The sequence below is a fragment of the Fundulus heteroclitus genome, chromosome 5 (assembly GCF_011125445.2).
Source record: "Fundulus heteroclitus isolate FHET01 chromosome 5, MU-UCD_Fhet_4.1, whole genome shotgun sequence".
Classification (NCBI taxonomy): domain Eukaryota; kingdom Metazoa; phylum Chordata; class Actinopteri; order Cyprinodontiformes; family Fundulidae; genus Fundulus; species Fundulus heteroclitus.
This window is the reverse complement of record NC_046365.1, coordinates 31,257,484-31,277,095: the sequence shown is the minus strand read 5'-3', so window position 1 is coordinate 31,277,095 and position 19,612 is coordinate 31,257,484. Positions and strand designations below refer to the sequence as shown.

The 19,612-nt window shown below is 37.6% G+C and overlaps 1 protein-coding gene across 2 annotated transcripts; it reads right to left on the bottom strand.

The window, feature by feature from the left end:
* Positions 1-5,062: 5,062 nt before the first annotated feature.
* Positions 5,063-13,729, bottom strand: cdc37 (cell division cycle 37 homolog (S. cerevisiae)). 2 transcript variants are annotated; one of them, XM_012881247.3, is made up of 8 exons: positions 13,441-13,729; positions 9,869-10,165; positions 8,502-8,607; positions 7,610-7,725; positions 7,410-7,532; positions 7,114-7,296; positions 5,753-5,824; positions 5,063-5,648 (listed from the first exon to the last, which is right to left on the bottom strand). In XM_012881247.3, the coding sequence occupies exons 1-8, from the start codon at positions 13,543-13,545 to the stop codon at positions 5,565-5,567; spliced, it is 1,086 nt and encodes a 361-aa protein (XP_012736701.2). In that variant the 5' UTR covers positions 13,546-13,729; the 3' UTR covers positions 5,063-5,564. The 2 variants fall into 2 exon arrangements, with proteins under 2 accessions (XP_012736701.2, XP_012736702.2); XM_012881248.3 differs by having other exon boundaries at positions 13,392-13,564.
* Positions 13,730-19,612: the final 5,883 nt, after the last annotated feature.

Below are 19,612 nucleotides of genomic sequence, written 5' to 3'. Positions count from 1 at the left end.
TTTATTCTAATATTTTGGTCTATTTATTGCAATAACAGTAAATGTTTTGATAAAAAGTGTTTGAAAATCCACTGTTGTCTTTTACTTTATGGGTAGGATGCCACGTCACTGTAGTCAAAGCCCCAGAAACACAATTAACGCTTTAAGAAAAGGTATTGATTATTCAATATGCTACTTCTGGTCTCTGGTGATGTAAGTAGTGCGGTTTTATTGCTGAACAGCACACAATAACTGAATTTTATATTTAACTCAACTTTACGGCACTTTAGGTTACAACTCAGTTGGCCAAAGTGCTTTACACACCCTAAAAAGCCATTAATTCAAAATATAACAGAATAAAAACATTAAAAGCAAAAACATAATAAAAAAATCTAAAATAAAGAGCAGTAACACGTACAAAAAAAAGCAATCATCTCAAACTGGGTTAAAAGCTTTGGTATGATGGCAGAGAAAGCGCAGTCAACTCTCTTTCTCTTTGGAATCACTAAGAACTGGTCTGCTGACTCGAGTGAGGGCGCAGCTGAAGCACATCTGAAAGATATTTGGAAGCAAGGCCATGAACATATTAAAAATCAAATAAAAGAATTTTAAAATGAGTCCAAAAGCAAACTGGTAGCCATTGAATTGCTGCTACGCGTGCCCCTGTTTTTATTTTTATAGTAATAATAAGAGCTGCAGCATTTTGGGACCAGCTGTAGTCGAGCCACTAAAGTTTTGCCAAGCCCTGAGTAAAGTGCACTGCAGTAATCCAAACGAGTTCTAATAAAAGCATGGATTAAAATCTCAAAATGATGCTGTAAAAGGAATGGTTTTACTTTGGTCAGATGTCTCCGTTGGATAATCTCAGCCAGAATTGTTTTCCCAAAGTGTATGTACAGTCATATTCAATAAATTAGAATATTATTGAAAAGTTCATTCATTTCAGTAACTCAACTCGCTAAGGGTAACACATTACACAGACTGATGATGTTTTAAAACCTTTATTTCTATTATAATTTTTTTTCCACCTACAGCTAATAAAAACACAGCATTTAAGATTAGAATATTGCATCAGACCAATAAAAAAGCAACATTTTAATACAAAAATGGGGATTTAATGAAAAGTAAGTTTAATGCAGGCTTAAAGCTTGATTTTTAATCAAGCTTCTTAGAAATGCATTCTCTAATTTATTGAAAAATACTGTATTTCCCTTAGGGCATAAAAAAGGGTGGAATATTGCTTTTTGTAAAAATTCTATTTAGTAATCAAGGACATTTTTACATGTCCACTCAGGCGGATATGCATGCATTTTTAAATGTTTCACCATTTATAATGTGAACATATTTTGAAATGTTTTACACTGCTTAACTGAATCCAAATTTAAAAAAAATATATATATATATATATATATATATATATATATATGGGGAGAGTGTTGCTTGACAGAAAGCAGACCTTTGAAAGGAATGATCTGCTTATCAACTAATTTAAAATCATTAGGACAAACATTTGAATGAAAGGTTTTCTCAAGTCCGTCTAACATTGGTCTGATTTTTGAAGAACTTATCCTGGCTCCTGTGAGTAATTACCAACAAGACGAATGTATCTCACAAGCCGCTTAAATATGTTTACTGACATGCCATTTGCTATCAAATAAAGATGTAGCCCCTACTCTGATGATCAATAGATTTTTGATTTAGGGTATTTAAGGTGTGGCATGAAATTATTTATTCCAAGAAATGTTTCAATTTCCTCTTCTATCAAGGCCAGATTTTCTTCTTCATTTTGGTGTGAATAGGTTTGTATTCTGCACTATTTCACCTATACCAGTGTTTCCTAACCCTGATCTTCAAGACACAATGCCCTGCGTTTTAGATTTTTCCCTGCTTTAACACCCCTGATTCAGATGATTGCAGTTCAGCGAAAGCCTGTTAATCAGCCATCAACTAAAATCAAGTGTATTTAAGTAGGGGAACATATAACATATGCACTAAGCTGAAACACTAAGCGGTACGTTCCTAAGAAAATAAATGCATAAAGAAATCTTTTGGTTCCTCTCCCCCAACATCTATCCTCCATTTCCCTAAAAAGAGGGCATTTCTCCTTCAAAATCATTGTCTTTATCTTCCAGATATTTCAGCTCCTTTGACCCTTAGATCTGTCAGGTGGTGCATCTTCAGCTACTTCATGACCCTCACCATCCTGAGTTCCCTCATTAATCACAGGTTTCTCATCGTCTTCACTGTCCCTAAAGCTAATTTCTGCCAGCCAGTCATCATCACTTCCACTAGCTTCATCCTCAGCTGAGTCAGTGGGCAGTTGCTCCACTATCTTGTAGGCCTGTAGACGCATGGCATCTGAACTCCTTTTGTCACCCAGATAATGGCAATATTTTTTTTTACTTACAAAATCTTCAAGTTATGTACTAAAATATAAGGCGTATTTGAGGATAACAGAGTCATTGTATGAATAGCTGTCGAAATGTAACCACTGATGCATGACGTCCAATCTAGTGGACAAGTAATCATTATAATTTTCTCAGAATATAAAGTTGATATGTGGAAAATATATCAGCAGTATTACTCTTTAGTTGTCACTTGATGTCACCATATTTTTTTTTTTTTATCTGCAAAGGTTTTTACAGTAGTTGACAGGTTATTCCCGATCTGCTCGACATTGTCCTGTCACCTTGGATTTGAGAAATTTTTGTTGCACTTCCAGTCAATGGCCAGTGGATGGCACTGTAAATCATGATTCGCTTGTGTCCACTTTAGTGGCCTATGCAGAGGAAGGGAAAACCTCCAGCAGAACCAGGCTCAGTATGAATCTGCCCCGACCACTGAGCTATATTATACACTGGAGTGCTAATCACCGTCTGTTTGAACGAGTCGCTTTGAAGCCACCAGCCGCCATATTGGTACTCCCTATTTCCCCCCAGTAACTAGGGAATATGTGCGCTACAGCATCGAATAACGATGATTTTCTCAAGTTCAGGGGGGACTTAAGACTTTTAAAATGTAAAAATGCCATATAGTTTTATGTTATGTTCTAAAAATATCAAGTACTGAGAAAGTCATGTGCTGAAATATTTAGCATTTTATTCATTTAAATATATATGTTTAACATTTAGAAATATATAAATAACAATATACAAAAACATATATTTACATATGTGTATACATATATATACATATATACATATACACACACTTATATATACATACATATATATTTAATATGAATAACATGTAAAGTATTTCAGCACATAATTTCCTAGTAGTTGATAGTGTTAGTACATTCACTGACTGTAGAATTACCTGTGAAACGTTTTCACACAGCCAGAAAACTGCTTGTTGTTGCAACCAAATCCTATGGGATTCTGTGAGAGTAGGGAGTAGCAAGATGGCGGCCAGTGACTTCGGTTTTTCGGCAAAATCAGCACTCCAGTGTATAATATAGCTCAGTGGCCCCGACTGACTGGGGGTTAGAGAAAACAGAGCAGACACAAAAATGCACAGAAGCAGACACTGATCCAGGAATCCTTTCTATGTTAGAGGGTAGAGGCAGTTGATCTGCCTCCCCTTGATGGTATCACAGCAAACAGAACGCCAGACCAGGTGTACCTACTATGAAGAGTAAAATGACATAGAATAAAAAGTCAAATTTGAAATAACTTCAAACAATGCAAATTGGAGAACAGTAGGAGAACTCAGCATTATTTTTAATGGAATCAGTTCCATAAAGCAATTACTACTGAGAGCTGCTGAGAGCTCCAAAGTAGGGTGAATGCCGTCTTTCCGGATCAGACCAGGTTTTCCCCAGAAAGTTTCCTAATTATCAATGTAGCCCACGTTATTTTCCGGACACCACCTAGACAACCAATGATGACATGAGGCTAAACATGTCATCACTGGACCATAGAAACTTTGTGTAGGTCTATCACAGGGGTCAGCAACCTTTACAATCCAGAGCCAATTTTGCCCTCGTTGCAAAAATTTTCTTTTTGACCTATTTGATTATCTTAAGATAGTTTGTCGGGTTTAAATAACCCATTTTATTTTTACAGTGAAATAAAATGATTAAATCCTTCCTTAAATAAAACAAAGAACTTTATAATGGAAAATTAAAGGAAACAGCATGTGTTTTGAAGGCTGTCAACAAAGAAAATACCATTAGTCACGTGGACATAGAAATTCTATACATATTTTGGATTAAATCTATTCGATATCTTTATGGTTAAAAACATTTAGTTTTATATCTTGCAAGGTATACACATCAAAAGGGCCACATAGATCAAGATACCTGCCCTGTCAGCAAAAATATCAATAAAAAACATCGAAGGTTGTGATGTGACAAATGGTCAGAAAATTCAAGGGGTGTCAGTACTTTTTAGGTCTTTATACTGGACATTTTTATCTATTCCTTCAAATGACATCAACAGCCGAGTCACAACCAAGTAGTTGTTGCTACACAGAATTCATTTTTACTTCTAATCTGCAACGATCTATTCACATTTACGGACAGCACTCAGTCTATGCATTTAAAGCAAGTGTCTCCAAATTTCATTCCTGCAACTTTCACAAACATTATGTCCCTGATACTGTACATTTTAATCAGTTCAACGAATTACATCTTCAGCATGCAATCAAGTTCTACAGAGTCCTAGTAATGGCTCAATTATTGGACTCAAGGGTGTTGAGGCAGAGGCACATCTACCTGGACTGGGGTTAGAGACTTCTGATTTAAAGAATCCTGTAAAGGGCCACAAATCATGTATGTAAAGAACAGAAAGGAAAAGGGGACCAAATGAGAATTTAATTAAACAGGATGGATAAACAAATAAGTCCAGGTTCACATAAATTAAGAGAAAATCAATTACTTTCTGTTGACCAAAAGAAAAAAAAACTGGTCAAAGCAAACCCAGACATCCTTCTTCCCAGTGACACCCTCTAGCTAATTTTGGGGGACCTCAACATGTTCCCAGGCCAGTCAGGATATGTAATCCCTATAGCGAGTTCTGGGTTTTCCCCAAGGTCTCAAGTCTAACACATTTTGATGAAAAGAATGAGATAAACTTCTGAATACACATCATTTTTTTATTGAAATGAGCTAATAGGGCAAATAAAAAAGCAGAACAATTTTGTCAAAATTTGCAAATCTACATTAACTGTGTAATATTAAACATGGTAGATGCACAAAAAGCTACCTACAATTCCTTCAATTGAACATACTAGCTGAAAATGTACCAACAGGCGTTCAGATGTTTATATTGACAAAGTCAAACATGTCTTCAGCAATGTACAGAATGCGTGAAATGTGGATATAAACAATACTTTGTAAATAATTTTAAATCCCCCATTTCAATACAACATATCAAACTGATGTACATTATCTTATGAACAGGGTTGTTTTCGATATTTTAATGCAAATACAAATATTTAAACAGATACATATAATAAATTAACTTTAAAAACTATGTAAACATACAGTTTTGTTGTACACTTTATTATTTCCCAATCTTTTGGACGTACACACATAGAAAACAACTAAACAGTGAACAGTTACCAAGTTTAGTTTATCATTTCTAATCTTCGTCATCTTCTCCCTCCTGCAAGTCAGGGACCCACAACCCAGAGTCGATACATCTCTTCAGGTGGTACCTGCCCTCCTGTGAACCCAACGAAACAAGTCCAACGTGATATTCAGAATAACTGGGAAACTGTTGATTGCTGAAAGAAAAAATAATTATTTCTTAAAGAGATGCCAGCTCACCTCAGGGTCCAGCTTGTCCATCACATCCTGCAGCATCTCAATGTTCTTCTCATCAAAACTCCTCTGCATTTCCTGCAAGACATGAGCTGTCAACGCAAGGTGCTCACACTTTATCCATGTGTCAGGACTGAATATCAGTCTACAGCTAAACTTCTGTAGCGATACAATTTTGTTTTAAACCTCAGAATATGGTTAGTTCATCAAGTTCTTAAGTTTCCTTGTTTTCACTTATTTCACCAATTGAAGCAAACACACTTTTACCCCCTAGTATGTAAACAGACGATGCCACTTTTCTTGCCAGGATAGCTGACCTATACGGATGTTATATCGCCCAAATAGCAACACAGCTTACATTAACAAAGGCTCCTTTGACAAATTTCAAACTCTGTTGTTACAGATTTTTTTGAAGAACAAGTCGGCAAATCAACTACCCAGTTGTCAAGGTAACAATGCTTCCTCCAGCAGCTCTTTTGATAGATGGAGAGTTTTTATCTTCACAAATCATGATGTTATCGTCATTCCTGCAAACACATCTTATGCGGCCTGTGTGTGAATATTTCTTACAAAGTCAGCCACCAGATACAGAATATTTAGAAACAAAAGTGGAAACTGGAGTTACACACGTAATTTCAAGCAGGAATTAAGAACCTCAGCACGGGACATTAATGGACCGTATTGTAGCTTCATAAAGGAAAATCTGCATCTGTGAAAGCAGCTGCATGCAGTACAACAACCTACATTTATGAAATGATGGGTAGTACTGCAAAAAAAAAACATTTAGGAAGAGTAGAGATCATATCTTGTGTTATTACAGCCGTAATCCTGACGTTTTCCTAGGAGCACCACAAGAACAGCTGCCGCTAGATCTCGCAACATAACAGCAAGATAAAACATATCAGTTTCCATGATCCATCTTCCATACACATACAAAAGCAGAGCTATAAGTCGGTGAGAACGCAAAAGACTGGTGCTGTTTGGGGAAAAGTAAATAAATAGATAAATAATACGTACAATCACATGGAGAGAGAGAGCAATACGTGCATTTTTATTTCTGAGCCTGCACAGGTGAAATAAGCTCTAAACAAAAGCTCTCCTTCAACTGGACAACAATTAGACCTAAAACTTTTACACAGAGAAAAGCAGGTTCTATAAATCCTCCAGGCTCCTGAAAACCATCATTCACAACTTTGAAAACATTAAAAAAAAATAATGTAAATGTAAGTTAGTCCAAGAAAGTTTTTCAAAATCCCATTTTCTCCAGCATGTCACTAACTCGATTTATAAAACACAATTATTAGCCAATTTAGAACAGTACAATTAAGGCAACAAAGCCTGGATGTTCACAATTATATGCAATTTACCTTGGGTAGTGAGTTATAGACCTCCATCGGGTCTAAACCCCCAGGGCCCAGTCTCTTCTGCCTCTCCTCTTCCTCCAGCTCTTTCATGGCGCTCTCCATGCGAGCCTGCGCACATCTGCGGACCCGCTGCTTCAGCAGGTCCAGTTCACGGTCGAAAGCGTCCTGGTACGGCTTATCCGCAGTCTGGGAAGAACACAAAACCACTGGAAATAAACAAATTCTCCTGAACAGACACCTTTTTTTCTCTTCTTTCATCAGTTCTTACAGAGCAGAGCATTACGCAGGCAAAGACGAACCTTAATCTTTGAGAAGAATTGCCTGAAGCAGCCTCTTGGGTCAACTTTCAGAGTCCGAGCTAAATCCAAGATGAACTGCATGACGATGGCTTGGTGTGCAATCTGCTCCATGAGGGCATGTTTCTACAAGGACGAGCGTCATTCATCAGGCCCTGCAAGGCTGAACTGTGTTGTTTGGCAACTCTTTTACCAGCACTCACCTCATCTATCTCAAAGTCAATGCAGAGGACGACAAGATAATTAGCGCTCTCTTCACACACCAGATGTGGGTTGTCAGACAGATACGTCTGGCTGTCGTCCCAACGCCGCAGCATACCTGGTAAACCCCAGAAACCGAGCATTAATGCGGCCAGTTCAATGCAAAATAGCTCAAGCTCAGCCACACTGCAAAAACGGAACTAGAAATAAGTAAAATATTCTTTAAAATTTGTGTATTTGTCCTTGATTTGAGCAGGTAAATAGGATGATCTGACAATGGAATAAGATTTTTGCACTTAAAATAGGAAAAATTCATCTCCATCATCTTAGTTTAAGTGCAGGGTGACTAATTATCTTATTTTAGGGCTCAAAATACTCATTCCGTTGGCAGATAATCTTATTTACCTGCTCAAATCAAGGATAACTTTAAGAACATTTTACTTATTTTTAGATCCGTTTTTGCAGTGCATATTGGGGGACGAGCCATTTGCGGCCCGTGGACTGGTTTGGTGCCCCCCCTCCTCCAACCCCAAATTACATTCCAAGAAAGTTTTGTTCCACCAGCACAGATGGTTGATGCAGATGGAAACTTTATATTTTTTTATAAGGGCAAAAATATTAAAGTTTAAGATGTTATGCCTGAAAATATTAGATACAACACAAGATATTAATCTTTTAATAAGCAGACTTTTTGTATTATCTTTAATCTCATAGTAAATAGGATTATATGTATCTGAGGACTTTAACTCAAACGTAAATGTTTGTGCATTAAAACCTGTTGACTAGAAGAATAAAGTGGTTCAACCACAAAGAGCAGAAACAGGAGGGAGGCCAGATGACATAAAATGTGAAACTGAGAACTAAAACAAAAAAATCTATAATTTTAAATCTTACCGAAGTGTTTGATTTCCTTGGCGTACTTCTCCACAAAAGTCTTGTGCCTCTTCAACTTTTCCTGCTGATTTTCCTCTTTGTCTTCAGGCTGGATGTTCAGAATGCTCTAGAAAACACGATGAAGTCAAGAGAGGAACCTGACAAATCAACAGCCTGCACAGTGCCAGCAAGAAATGTCCATGTTCATCAAACCACTTTTGGAAATATCAGAACATTTAGTTAACCAAAATAAACTTGCTGCTGGGGTGTGACCCTCCATGCATCACCTGCTCCTCTAAGCTCAGGACACCTCAGGTGTTTGGAGCGCCAACGCCTACCTCAGTGTATCTGACCTTCACTTCCCTCCTCAACTCCGGACAATAACTGACAGCAATCATTGCAGTGTGAACCGAACACTAACTAATAAGACCAGCCTGCAAAACAACGTATATACGCCCCAAAATTAACCACGTTTGCAATTATTCCACCTGAAGCTAAACATACCTGGTCTGAATCATAAAATTCTACCACAAATAAAAACACCAGTAATAAAATGAACATCAGAAACATCAAAATACACAAAGTAGTTTTATGATGCATAAGATTTTTTTCAGTACTTCTTTATGGGGCGGGTTAAAAAGGGACAAAATTAAATAAATGTATCATGAAATAAATACATGCCAGTTTACCATGAAATAAATTCATGTACCACTAAATAATAATATATACCATTAACTGTCACATTAAAGTATTAAATGTACCATAACATTATTAAATAATTTAAATAATTAAATGTGCCAATAAATAAATAAATAAATATAAATTTTAAATAATGACATTTAATAATTACATGTCATTTTTTAAATAAATGATTTTAAATATACATATAATTATGTCCCTCTGTATTTATTTGGCTGTAGTGCAGCACTTCAGTAGGCGGGATTAAGGCGACTTCAATAGAGACCGTGACTTCTGATTGGTTGCTTCAAACGGCGAGACAGCACAACTTCTACCAAATGTGCTTTCACTCTGAGGGCGATATGTTCGCTGGAAGATGTGGACATAACTTCAGTAACTTTTTGCGTCTTATTTACCACAAACTCTTGGTTTGTGGTAAATAAGACGCCTTTATATCCCTAGTTTCCCGAGAAAGCGTCAGCCGGTTTTAGCCAGTGGGCGGAGCTAAAGCTGATCCTGTCTGAAGTCTGGGGCAGCTTCCTACTGGACCACAGTAAACTTCTCACTAACCTCTAATATGACATATGTATTTAACTTTGTCCCTTTTAAGCCTCCATACTTTCATGCACGTAAGCTTAAGTTCGTCAATAAATTAATTAATGGGACTCCTTTAGAAAATGCATGTGTAAGCTTGGTGTACCTTAATTTACCTTGCTGAAACCTTCTCTGCTGATGGTGTCTACATTCCAGGGAAGTTTCTTCTCATCTCGCCGGTGTTCCTCTAGGAACCTGCGAAAGGACTTTTCATCCTCCTCGAGTTTCTTCACCTCAGCCTGGACTTTCTTCAGCTCATCTTCTCGCTCCTCTTCCTCCTCTCCCTCCTTCATCCGTTCTTCCAGGTATCTGAGCCGTCTGTGGGCTTCCTGCAGCTGCCTCTGGCATTCTGCCAAGTTGTGTCCCAGGTCTTCACCCCTCTGCTGAAACTCGGCCATCTTCTCCAGCCTGGCCTTTAGCACACGCCGGTGGACGAAAACAAGTGGACAAAGACGAAAAAGAGACGAGTGGAAAAGAGAATGGTAAAGATCATTAAAATATAGCAAAGGGGAAAGTAAAAAAAAAGGAACATGAGGATATACGTTTAAATTGGAAAGAGTAAAAACAGCATTTACTAGTGGCAAAACGTTTCAGTCTAATAAAAAACTAGAAACATACTGAGTATCTGCAAAATCCATGTGAGAAAGAGAATTAAAAAACAAAATTAATTATAAGGGCTTAACAGACTACACTTCTGCTGAAAACTACTACTCAGGAATGCAAACTCCCCCATCATGAACCTTGTTTTTTTTAAATACATAAAAAGATCTTAATCTTTTCACTAATGGGTAATCTGGACTTTCCCGTATATAAGAACGTTTTAGGGATTTACACACATCAAATGCAACAAAACAGGAAGGGCAACACGGAAAAGGGACATCAGGGGAATACCAGAGATGCTCTATAACTTTCACTTCTGAAGCCACGTGACAACAAGGTTTTATCTATGAGCTAAGCCTATAAGTGAGAACCCGAGCTGATTGAAGAAGTCTGATCATTGGTGTTAGGATGTCATAACTCTTTATTTATCAACCTTAGATTCCAAAATGAGTTTATTTATCTGTCATGTAGTAGAACATTCAGATCTTTTCAGACTGAACTTTCCTGAGCTCTCAGTCCTTTGTAATCTCTTTAAAATATTCAATACGAAAGTCCCGCAAATATTTATTACATACCCCCTGTTCCCAAGGAGGGAACCAAAGAAAGGACACGGGGAAAATAAATGGACAATGGGTGAGTGGATTGGGAGGATATGAGGGTGGGAAGGAAGGAAATGGTAATATTTTTCCTCACTTTTGCAGACTGAATAGGGCCCTGATAATAGTTCTTGTGCCAGAAAGTATCGTATGGTGTACTGTGGTGTATCCTAATGCACCACAGTACTACTTTATATATATATATATATATATATATATATATATATATATATATATATATATATATATACACACACACACACACATACAGACATACATACAGCATATTTTAACTAAGTGAACACTTTCTGCTTTCCCCCAAACATCTCTCCAGTATTTTATTCATTGCGCCATCTTACGGGATTTCAACGAGATTATAACCATGTCTGCAAATATCAGGCATAACAACATGACCACCTGCCTAGATCACATGTTTAGAGTTCTGTCCCGTTTTTGCTGCCAAAACAGGCCCGGCCCATCAAGGCATAAAGTGCCACTGGAACCCCTGAAGGTGTTCTGGCACCGAGACATTAGTGTCAGATCCTTGAAGTTCTGTTAGATGCAACGGAGCTTTTTCCACAGGTGCTTGGATGGACTGAGATCCTGGGAATTTGGAATTCAAGCCAAAGGCTGCACTAGCCAAATGAATCCAAAACCATTTCATCTTTGTAGCAGGGTGTGTTAGCTTGCTGAGCGAGGTTGCAGCCATCAGGGGAATACCGGTTTCACAGATGGCTGTACACGCTCACCATGCTTAAGTAGCTAATACACGATGGCTGGTATGTGCCATCCTAAAGCATAATACTGCTACGTGATTGGCCCGAACATTTTTAGGCCGGTCTCGAACAGTTGAGGCGGGACAAAATGGATTCTAGCGCGTTTATGGACGCACAAATAGAGCTAGAATTCACACCAATTAAAAAGGAAAAAGATATTCATCAATCCAGACCACCACCTTCCATTGCTCCATTGTCCAGTTCTGATGGTCACATGACTAATATTGGTGCTTACATGGTGGACGAAGGTAATTTTTCAGTGGTCATAAAGTGAAGCCAGATCAGGGTGACCCTCATTTCAATGAATTTTACTTGTTAACAAAAGAAAATGGCTAAGATTTCACACATTCAAACTATATTGTGCATCTCCGCTACGTACTATAGCGTATAGGCCTGGGAATCATCTATTCTAGGATGAGCCGATACAATACGATTCTCGATATAGCTCAGCTTGATTTGACTCCAATATCGATATTTATTACTTTTCAAATTAGTGCTCAAAGTCATTCAATCAACAAAACCAGCCAAATATTATAATTATGTTCAATTTATTGAACACTGATATATTAACAGGAAAATAAAATGCATTTAGTTTAATGCATTTAACGTATCACAGAAATAAAAAAAGGGGCCCAAAAGTCTGATTTTAGGGACGAAGGCGATTCAAAAATCCTGTCGGCCATTACGTAAATTCATCTCACTTACACACCCTCGCTGTGAACAGTGATGGCGCGCTTTAATAACGCCCCCTAGAGGTTGGGAGGTATATCGATATTGAAAACCAGAATATAATCAGATAATAAATCGTTTTTACAAACATCGATATTAAATCTTTGTATCACTTTTTATGCACAGCCCTAATAGTGTATAAGGTGAGTGTGGTTCAGTGGGCAGTCATCTTGCAACCCTATAGTGTTGGGTTTGATTCAATATGCCGCTGGGCAAGGCACTATACCCCAGACTGCCCGACAATCTGGGTGTCAGCATATGAATTTGTGTCCATTTGTGATTGGGTGAACGTGGCTCTGGAAAGTGCTTTCATTGGTCAGCATGACAAGAAGAGAAAATTCAGTCAATTTCCATACTGTAGTATCAGGCATGTTCAAAGGTTTTTCACTTATTATAAACAGTGGTATCCTCTGAAAAGGGCTGGAAAAGAGACATACAATTTAGCAGAGTTCAACAGGCTCTCCATCAAGTTTGCCATTATTCTTGGGCTTTAACTTTAAGCGTTTCTTTATTCACATCTTTCAATGTTTCTCCACTGTGCCAGTTTGCTTAAAGCATCAACAGAAAGCGAGATAATTTGTACCTAATATCTGGATCATTTTCCGAGGGAAATATGTTGGAAAATGTTTCAATGTATTTACTCTAATAATGCATCTTGCACATTTTGTTTAATCTCTAGTTGTTTTAGATACATTTTATACAGCATTATAACAGCCAAACAATAAATGTAAATTTAAGATTTGAGCGGTTCATGAAGTTTTTCTTCTTCTTCTTCTTTTTTTTTGTTTATTTCCCCAACATTTGATCCCAGAGAGGATAAGCAGGATCCTGACGTAGAGGATTTACCTGCCCTAAACTGCTTACAGATCCCCGCAGAAACACCTGTTCACCAAACACTTTCCTCTGAAACAAACAAGTGACGTCTAGTGGAAACTAACCAGGACTGGGACTCCAAATCTCACAGCTACAACAAGTGTCTCTGCTGACCCGGTGTCTCATTCTGAACAGGCTCGGCGTGTCCACGAAGGGGCTGGTGGCGTCTTCATCGTCGGAGACATAGATGTGGTCCCACACGCTGTAGTCGATGCTCATCTTCCTCCGCCGTCCGTCGTTCTGTTTCTAACTATAAAAAAAAACACAAAGAGCTACTGTAAACCAGCCTGACTTCGTCTAAACAGCCAATAAATCAGAAACAGGTAGAACTCAGTCCGTTTATAAGCACATGCAGAGTCGCTCAGGTAATCCTATTTAAACTCACGACTGCGCACGCGCGTTCTTGTTCTTCTCTTCTTCTTTTGCTGCTGCTGTTTCTTCTTTTTCTTTTTTTCTTTTTTTTTTTAAAGCGGTTCACCTGTCAGTTTAAGGTGCATAGCGCCACCTGAGCTACATGTATAATGCATCCTAACCTAAAGTTATGTGAAATACAAGAACATGAAATAAATAATGTATTTAATAAATATATTTATGTAATAATATTACATGTTATTAGATGTAATCATGTTACGTCTAATGTAATACTTATAGAGATTATGTTCTAACTATTACTTTAACTGCTACATGTGTGTTTCCAAATTCATTAAATCCTCAATGATGACGACTAATAATCAAAAATAACGATTAATAGGCAAATTATTTTATATTGCTTGCCCCTAATTCCTCTTTGCTCCTTTATCTAGGTGTTGTACTGGGTGCAGAAGATTAGAAAATTGCGTTGTCACAGATAGCTGCAAGAACTCTGTTGTGAGTCAGGTTAGTGGTGCAGATTATGTTCTCTCATTGCTTACCATCAAGGACATAAAATGTGTTCTAATTACTGAATGGGAGTGTTGACTTCTGCTCGAATTGTTTCAACCTTGAGACAAAATTAGCCAAACTATTTTTAGTATTAAAAAAGCACAAAATAAACCTTGAACATACGTATGCATGCACAGATGTAAGCATTTTCCTATTTTAGCCGAGACTATTGAAATAGTGTTCAGGTGACATCACACAGAGCCAAAAAAAAATTTATTGAATCACCTCACGTCTTGAGGCGTTCCACAATCCTATGAGTTAGACTGAAATGTTTGAACAATTTTGTAAACTTCAAATGCTATTTGAATGTATTTATCTTTTTCTGCAAAGTAAAAAATCTTTTCTTTCACTTGGAATATCGCATTTCACTTCAGATACGTAAGGAGACACTGGCTCCACTTGGCAATATTATTATGCATTTTATACATTTTCTGTCCACTGAGGGGGGGGGGGAAGCACGGGGTTTTGGGGGAAAAAAGAGTCTTATCCATTTTTCTTAATAGATATCTAATGCAGACATTGCAAAAATATTTCATTCTGTGTGCTTCTAAGATATAAGTCAATTTGTAAGAGTGTGTAATGGAGTACTGAAAGGAGAAGTGTATGAGATAACAAGATGTTGTGCCCAACTGGACTGAACAAGCCTGGCTGAACTTGGTTAAAAGTTGGCTGTGTTGTCTTTTAAATTATCTGCAACATTCAAGAAACTTTACACAAGATTGTTTTTTTTTGTTTGTTTTTTTCAGGATGGCTTACAATTCTGAACAAGCATCTAAGCTCACAGGCAACTGGCAAGGCTGGCAGCGCTTCTGTGAGCCACTGCTGGTGAACCTTTCCAGCCTAGAAAAGGACTCGACACGACGCAACCTGCAGCAAAAGGCACAGGCTGGTTGCCAGAAAGTAAACACTGTGAGATACTTCCTGTCTTGTCGTTTGCCTGACGTCTAATTTCCTCTGTTGGGACCTTTTTGATAAATTGTTCCAAACATTCCTTTAGCTTCAAGACAGGAAATCCAAATCGTAAACATAAACCATGAGTTTACCTTTCCAGAAAGAAAGCAAGAAAGGTAAATCTTTCATAAGCCACGGAAAATCAGAACGTTCATTACCCAACTCCGTTAGAATTCCCTTTAAGTAATTAGATTTCATGTTTGTTGGTTTATGTCTGGTTCATTAGCTATTACATTAGTGCGCTTGCTAACAGTTTAATACATATTGTGAGTCTGAAAATAAATACATTTACATTATGTATTTCTCACATGCCTTTCATGGAATGTGTGATTCAGGCTCCCTGAAAAAGATAATTTACTCTTCTGACAGACAGATCTTAAGGATTTGAGACTGATAATTTATTTAATGACAGTCATCTGATGAATACATACTGGTTAATAAAATGCAAAATTTTTTCCACTTCTGCACAATTTGTACCTAAAGTCCAGCGGTTATTTGTTTTACACTGAGGCTACAAGTTGCATATGTTTGTAATTATGTCCTTTTGGAAGAACATTTTTCTATGGAGGAAAACCTTTTTAAAAAATAATGTCATGTTGAACAAATACAAATATATGTCAAAAAAAAACACACAGTTTTTTTTTTTTTTTTTTTTTTTTTAAACCCTGTGTACCTAATAAAGAGTTTATTGTAATTTTCATGCTGCCAATGTACCTGCTGATACCATGTTGCACAAATACTTCACATATAGGGGGGGGGGGGGGGGGGGGGCGCCTGTTCCCCACTGACACTGCCAGTAAACATCAGACACAGACGTTCTTTCCCCATGAGCGCTTGTGATGATGAGTAATGTAGGCAGTAAACCACCGGAGGATGACTCAGGATTCTGCAGCATATGTGATCATTAAAGTTAAATGTTAAAGTAATAATAATAGTAGTAGTAATGGTGGTAGGCGGCTGTTTTGGTAAATGTTAATTTTTCATAGTGGCATCCTCCCTGCTTTGAGTTTAGGTGCACGACCTGGTGCAGATCTTACAGCTCATGTGACCTTTCTGTTCAAAAGCCTTACACTAAATCTATTTTTCTTACATCCGCTTGACCTGTATACCTTTTATCACAGTCATCCACCATCATCAAAGCAGCAAAGATCTACTCAAATCTTTGTGTTCCACTTTCTTTAACCATAACAATGTACCCGGTGAGTGTTTCTTCTTCTTTTATCTATCCGCTATGACATTCTGGGGTAATAAGCCCTTTCCTCTGGACAATGTAGTGTTCTTCTATTTACCATTCACTGTATCTGATAACAAACGGCATATTCTCTTCATTTTCATTCTTACTTGCCTTGCAACGAAAGTGTTCTTCTTTGGCAAAACAATGTAACCAATGCTTACATACTTCCTATCAAAGCTGTTCCTTCTGGAATTATTTGGAATTGTGTATAATCTAATCATTTAACCTGTCTTCGGGGAACAGCATGTTCTTTTTGTCCTTGTCCACAGTGTGTCACATCTGAGTGTATCAAAACTTTGGTTCTTTAAAACAACACATTTAGTCATGTGTGTCCAAAATGAGCCTTGATGTCAGAGTTTCCTCTTAGCTGAGCATGTTTGCTCTTCCTCTTTCAAGGACTTTATCAGATCATCCTCCTTTCCTTCCATCTTCTCATTGCTTCTGCAACCGTTCTTTTAGTTACTGATGAATTACCTTTGTGGTTTTCAGACCAATATCGACATAATTGGCTACTTCTGAATAATACGCAGTGTCCTCCTGACTTTATGCTACAGCTGGTAGAGATTTGGAAAGTCCCCTAAAATAAACTTCATTCCAGAGAAGTGAGGTTGGCTGGAGACTGGTGTATTGGTAGATGTGTAATGTTTGCCTTTTGAGGGGTGGTGGAACGTTGGAGAGGAAAGGAGAAAAATCTGGGAAGGTTTCCTCCAAACAGACGCTAGGAAAAAGGAAACGGACCTCTGAGCCTATGACGTGGACACCAAAGGTAAGATCTGGTTTCTGTCAGGAAACACAAGGGAGGTCAGAGCTTCTAGGAGCAAAGAACGTAACGAGAAGAGTGCCTGATTACCACTCACGAGACACAAACAATCGTCCTTCTCAGGGATCTTGATCCTCTTTAAGATCTCCCTGAAGGGCCATACATTCACAAATGTACAGTTGAGCAGCTCAACTACATTTGTGATAGTATGGTCTATGCAAACCTATGCCCATGGTTGAGCTTGATAAGATAAAAGATAAGATAAGATAAGATAGGCTTTATTGATCTCACATTGAAGAAATTAACTTGCAACATAGGCTCATAAGAGAAGGTGCAAAAGTAGGAAAATACTGATAAATACTTCTGCGACATTAGCTGAACTTGTGCACTTTGGTTTGGCAAGGCAAAGATTGAGACTTTTGGCAAACAAGAGCCTCACACCCACTGATAGTTATGGTGGAAGATATATGACCACCAAAAACTGAAGCTCAGTTTCAGCCAAGGTGTTGTGAAAAACTTGTTTTAGTGTTAGATTTGCTGCATGCAAGCATGACACATGTATTAATGGATATTTGTATTGTGTGTGTTTTTTCAGATGGCGTTTTGTCAGTTTGTCTCCGCAGACCATCACGGTTCCCACCTTCAAAGACTCCCTTCACACTTCAGGGTGTCCAGAGAAAACGTCACTTTTCTGTACCATAAATTGTGAATATGAATAAATTAGTGTTCTTTCTAATCCATCTAGTCACAGTTTTGATTGAATCTTCCATTTTTGTACATATCTCAAAGTCATTAAATGATTGTTTGGAAGCTTAACAATGCTTTAACCCATCAAGTGTTTCATAAAATAAGGTTTAAAAACAGAATGCAGTAATGAGTAAGTTTTAGACATACTTTTTCATTCTGTGGCTTTGTTTAGGTTACATTAAAGATTATAAAAGAAGGCAGCAAAACAGTAAGAACTACAGAATTGTATATGTATTGCAACACATGTTCAGTTTTGGATGCATTCAGTGGAAATCTACAATATAAAGAGTCAATGAAATTTTGGAAACTATTAAATGGACGTGTCTTATAAATGCTGTAATAGAGAAAATATGTGAATAAAAACCACACCTATAGTCATGTGAATACTTTAGAACAACCTGTGAAGTTTTATGCCTTCTCAGTCGGTGTTGCTTGCCCCATACTGTTAAATATTACATTTTATGTGCTATATGCTAAACAAACTTTCACAGGATGCTGTCCTACTGACAAAAGGGGGTTCAAGCCAAGTGCTATGTTGCCAAAAATATAGATTTCTTTTTTACCTATCATAAATAATACAGAAAGAATGTAATTTATTATTCATAAAGTCGGTATCTCATAAAAATGTACTTATCAGTGTTTTCCAAATAATAATGTTGTAAATGAAAGCACAATAACATTAGGAATCTTTCAAGAAACAACATTCATTCCATAGATTTGGACAGCAGGATTGCTAATAATTGTAACACTCTGGATTTTGTTTAATCTATTCAGATCCAAAAGTCAGATTTTTCTAACATGCAACAGTATGAGATTTAGGTCCAAAAATACAACTTAGTTATAAACTTAAACTGGGGGAGCAATGAACGTGCTGGGCGATGAATGTGATGGCATAAGTGGCACAAACAGGAACTGTAGATAGAAAATAAACTAATACATGGAAAGAAAACACCCACGTTTGCCTAAATTAACTTTTAGACCAGTTTTGCAAGAGAATTAAACCATGTCCCAGATCTTTCTGACTTCAAAGAGGTCAAGGACTGGTGTCGATGATAATGACCCCCCAAAATATGATATGCACTGATAGGAGAGGCAATTATCCGGCATGGGCGACACACACCATTTAGTAGAAGGGGACTCAACCCTACTTTGAATCTCCAGTGCTGAGTATGCTGCAGAGGTGTTTGAACGGATGCATGATAAATTCCCTAAAGGGCCGGAGATATTGTGTTGATTGAAAGATATATGAATTAGTTCCTATTCAAGCCTTAAATAAACAGTGGAGACACAGACTTTCTAACAAGATGATGGTTTAAAGAGCAAAGCCATTCAGAGTTACAGCAGCCCACACGCACGTACAAACACCACGCCTGCCTTAATTCCTGCTGGGCATTCTTTCTCAGTGGGGAGTCAAAAGAGAGGAAGTGAAATGTTTCTGGGAATGAATTATCTCACTACATCCTCTGCACAGTCTGTGTGTTTTCAGTTAAGTCCTCATGAATTACAGAAAAATCCCCGACTGTTCTGAAGAAGTGTAGCCGGTAATTTTCGAAATAGGATATTTGTTAATAATTTCCACTAACACAGTGAGTAAGGCCATGTTATTCACTGTAAAACATGAGCAAATCTTTATTTATTCCTGAAATAAAGCCAACACCATCTTTTAAACAAAA

What these genes read in the sequence shown, in the direction of transcription:
- cdc37 (XM_012881247.3), bottom strand. Translation starts at nt 13,545, where the DNA reads ATGAGCATCGACTACAGCGTGTGGGACCACATCTATGTCTCCGACGAT. An exon ending in CAAGGAAATCAAACACTTCG is followed by an intron (nt 7,726 to 8,501) that starts GTAAGATTTAAA and finishes GGGGTTTACCAG; the next exon opens with GTATGCTGCGGCGTTGGGAC. An exon ending in TCTATAACTCACTACCCAAG is followed by an intron (nt 5,825 to 7,113) that starts GTAAATTGCATA and finishes CATGTCTTGCAG; the next exon opens with GAAATGCAGAGGAGTTTTGA.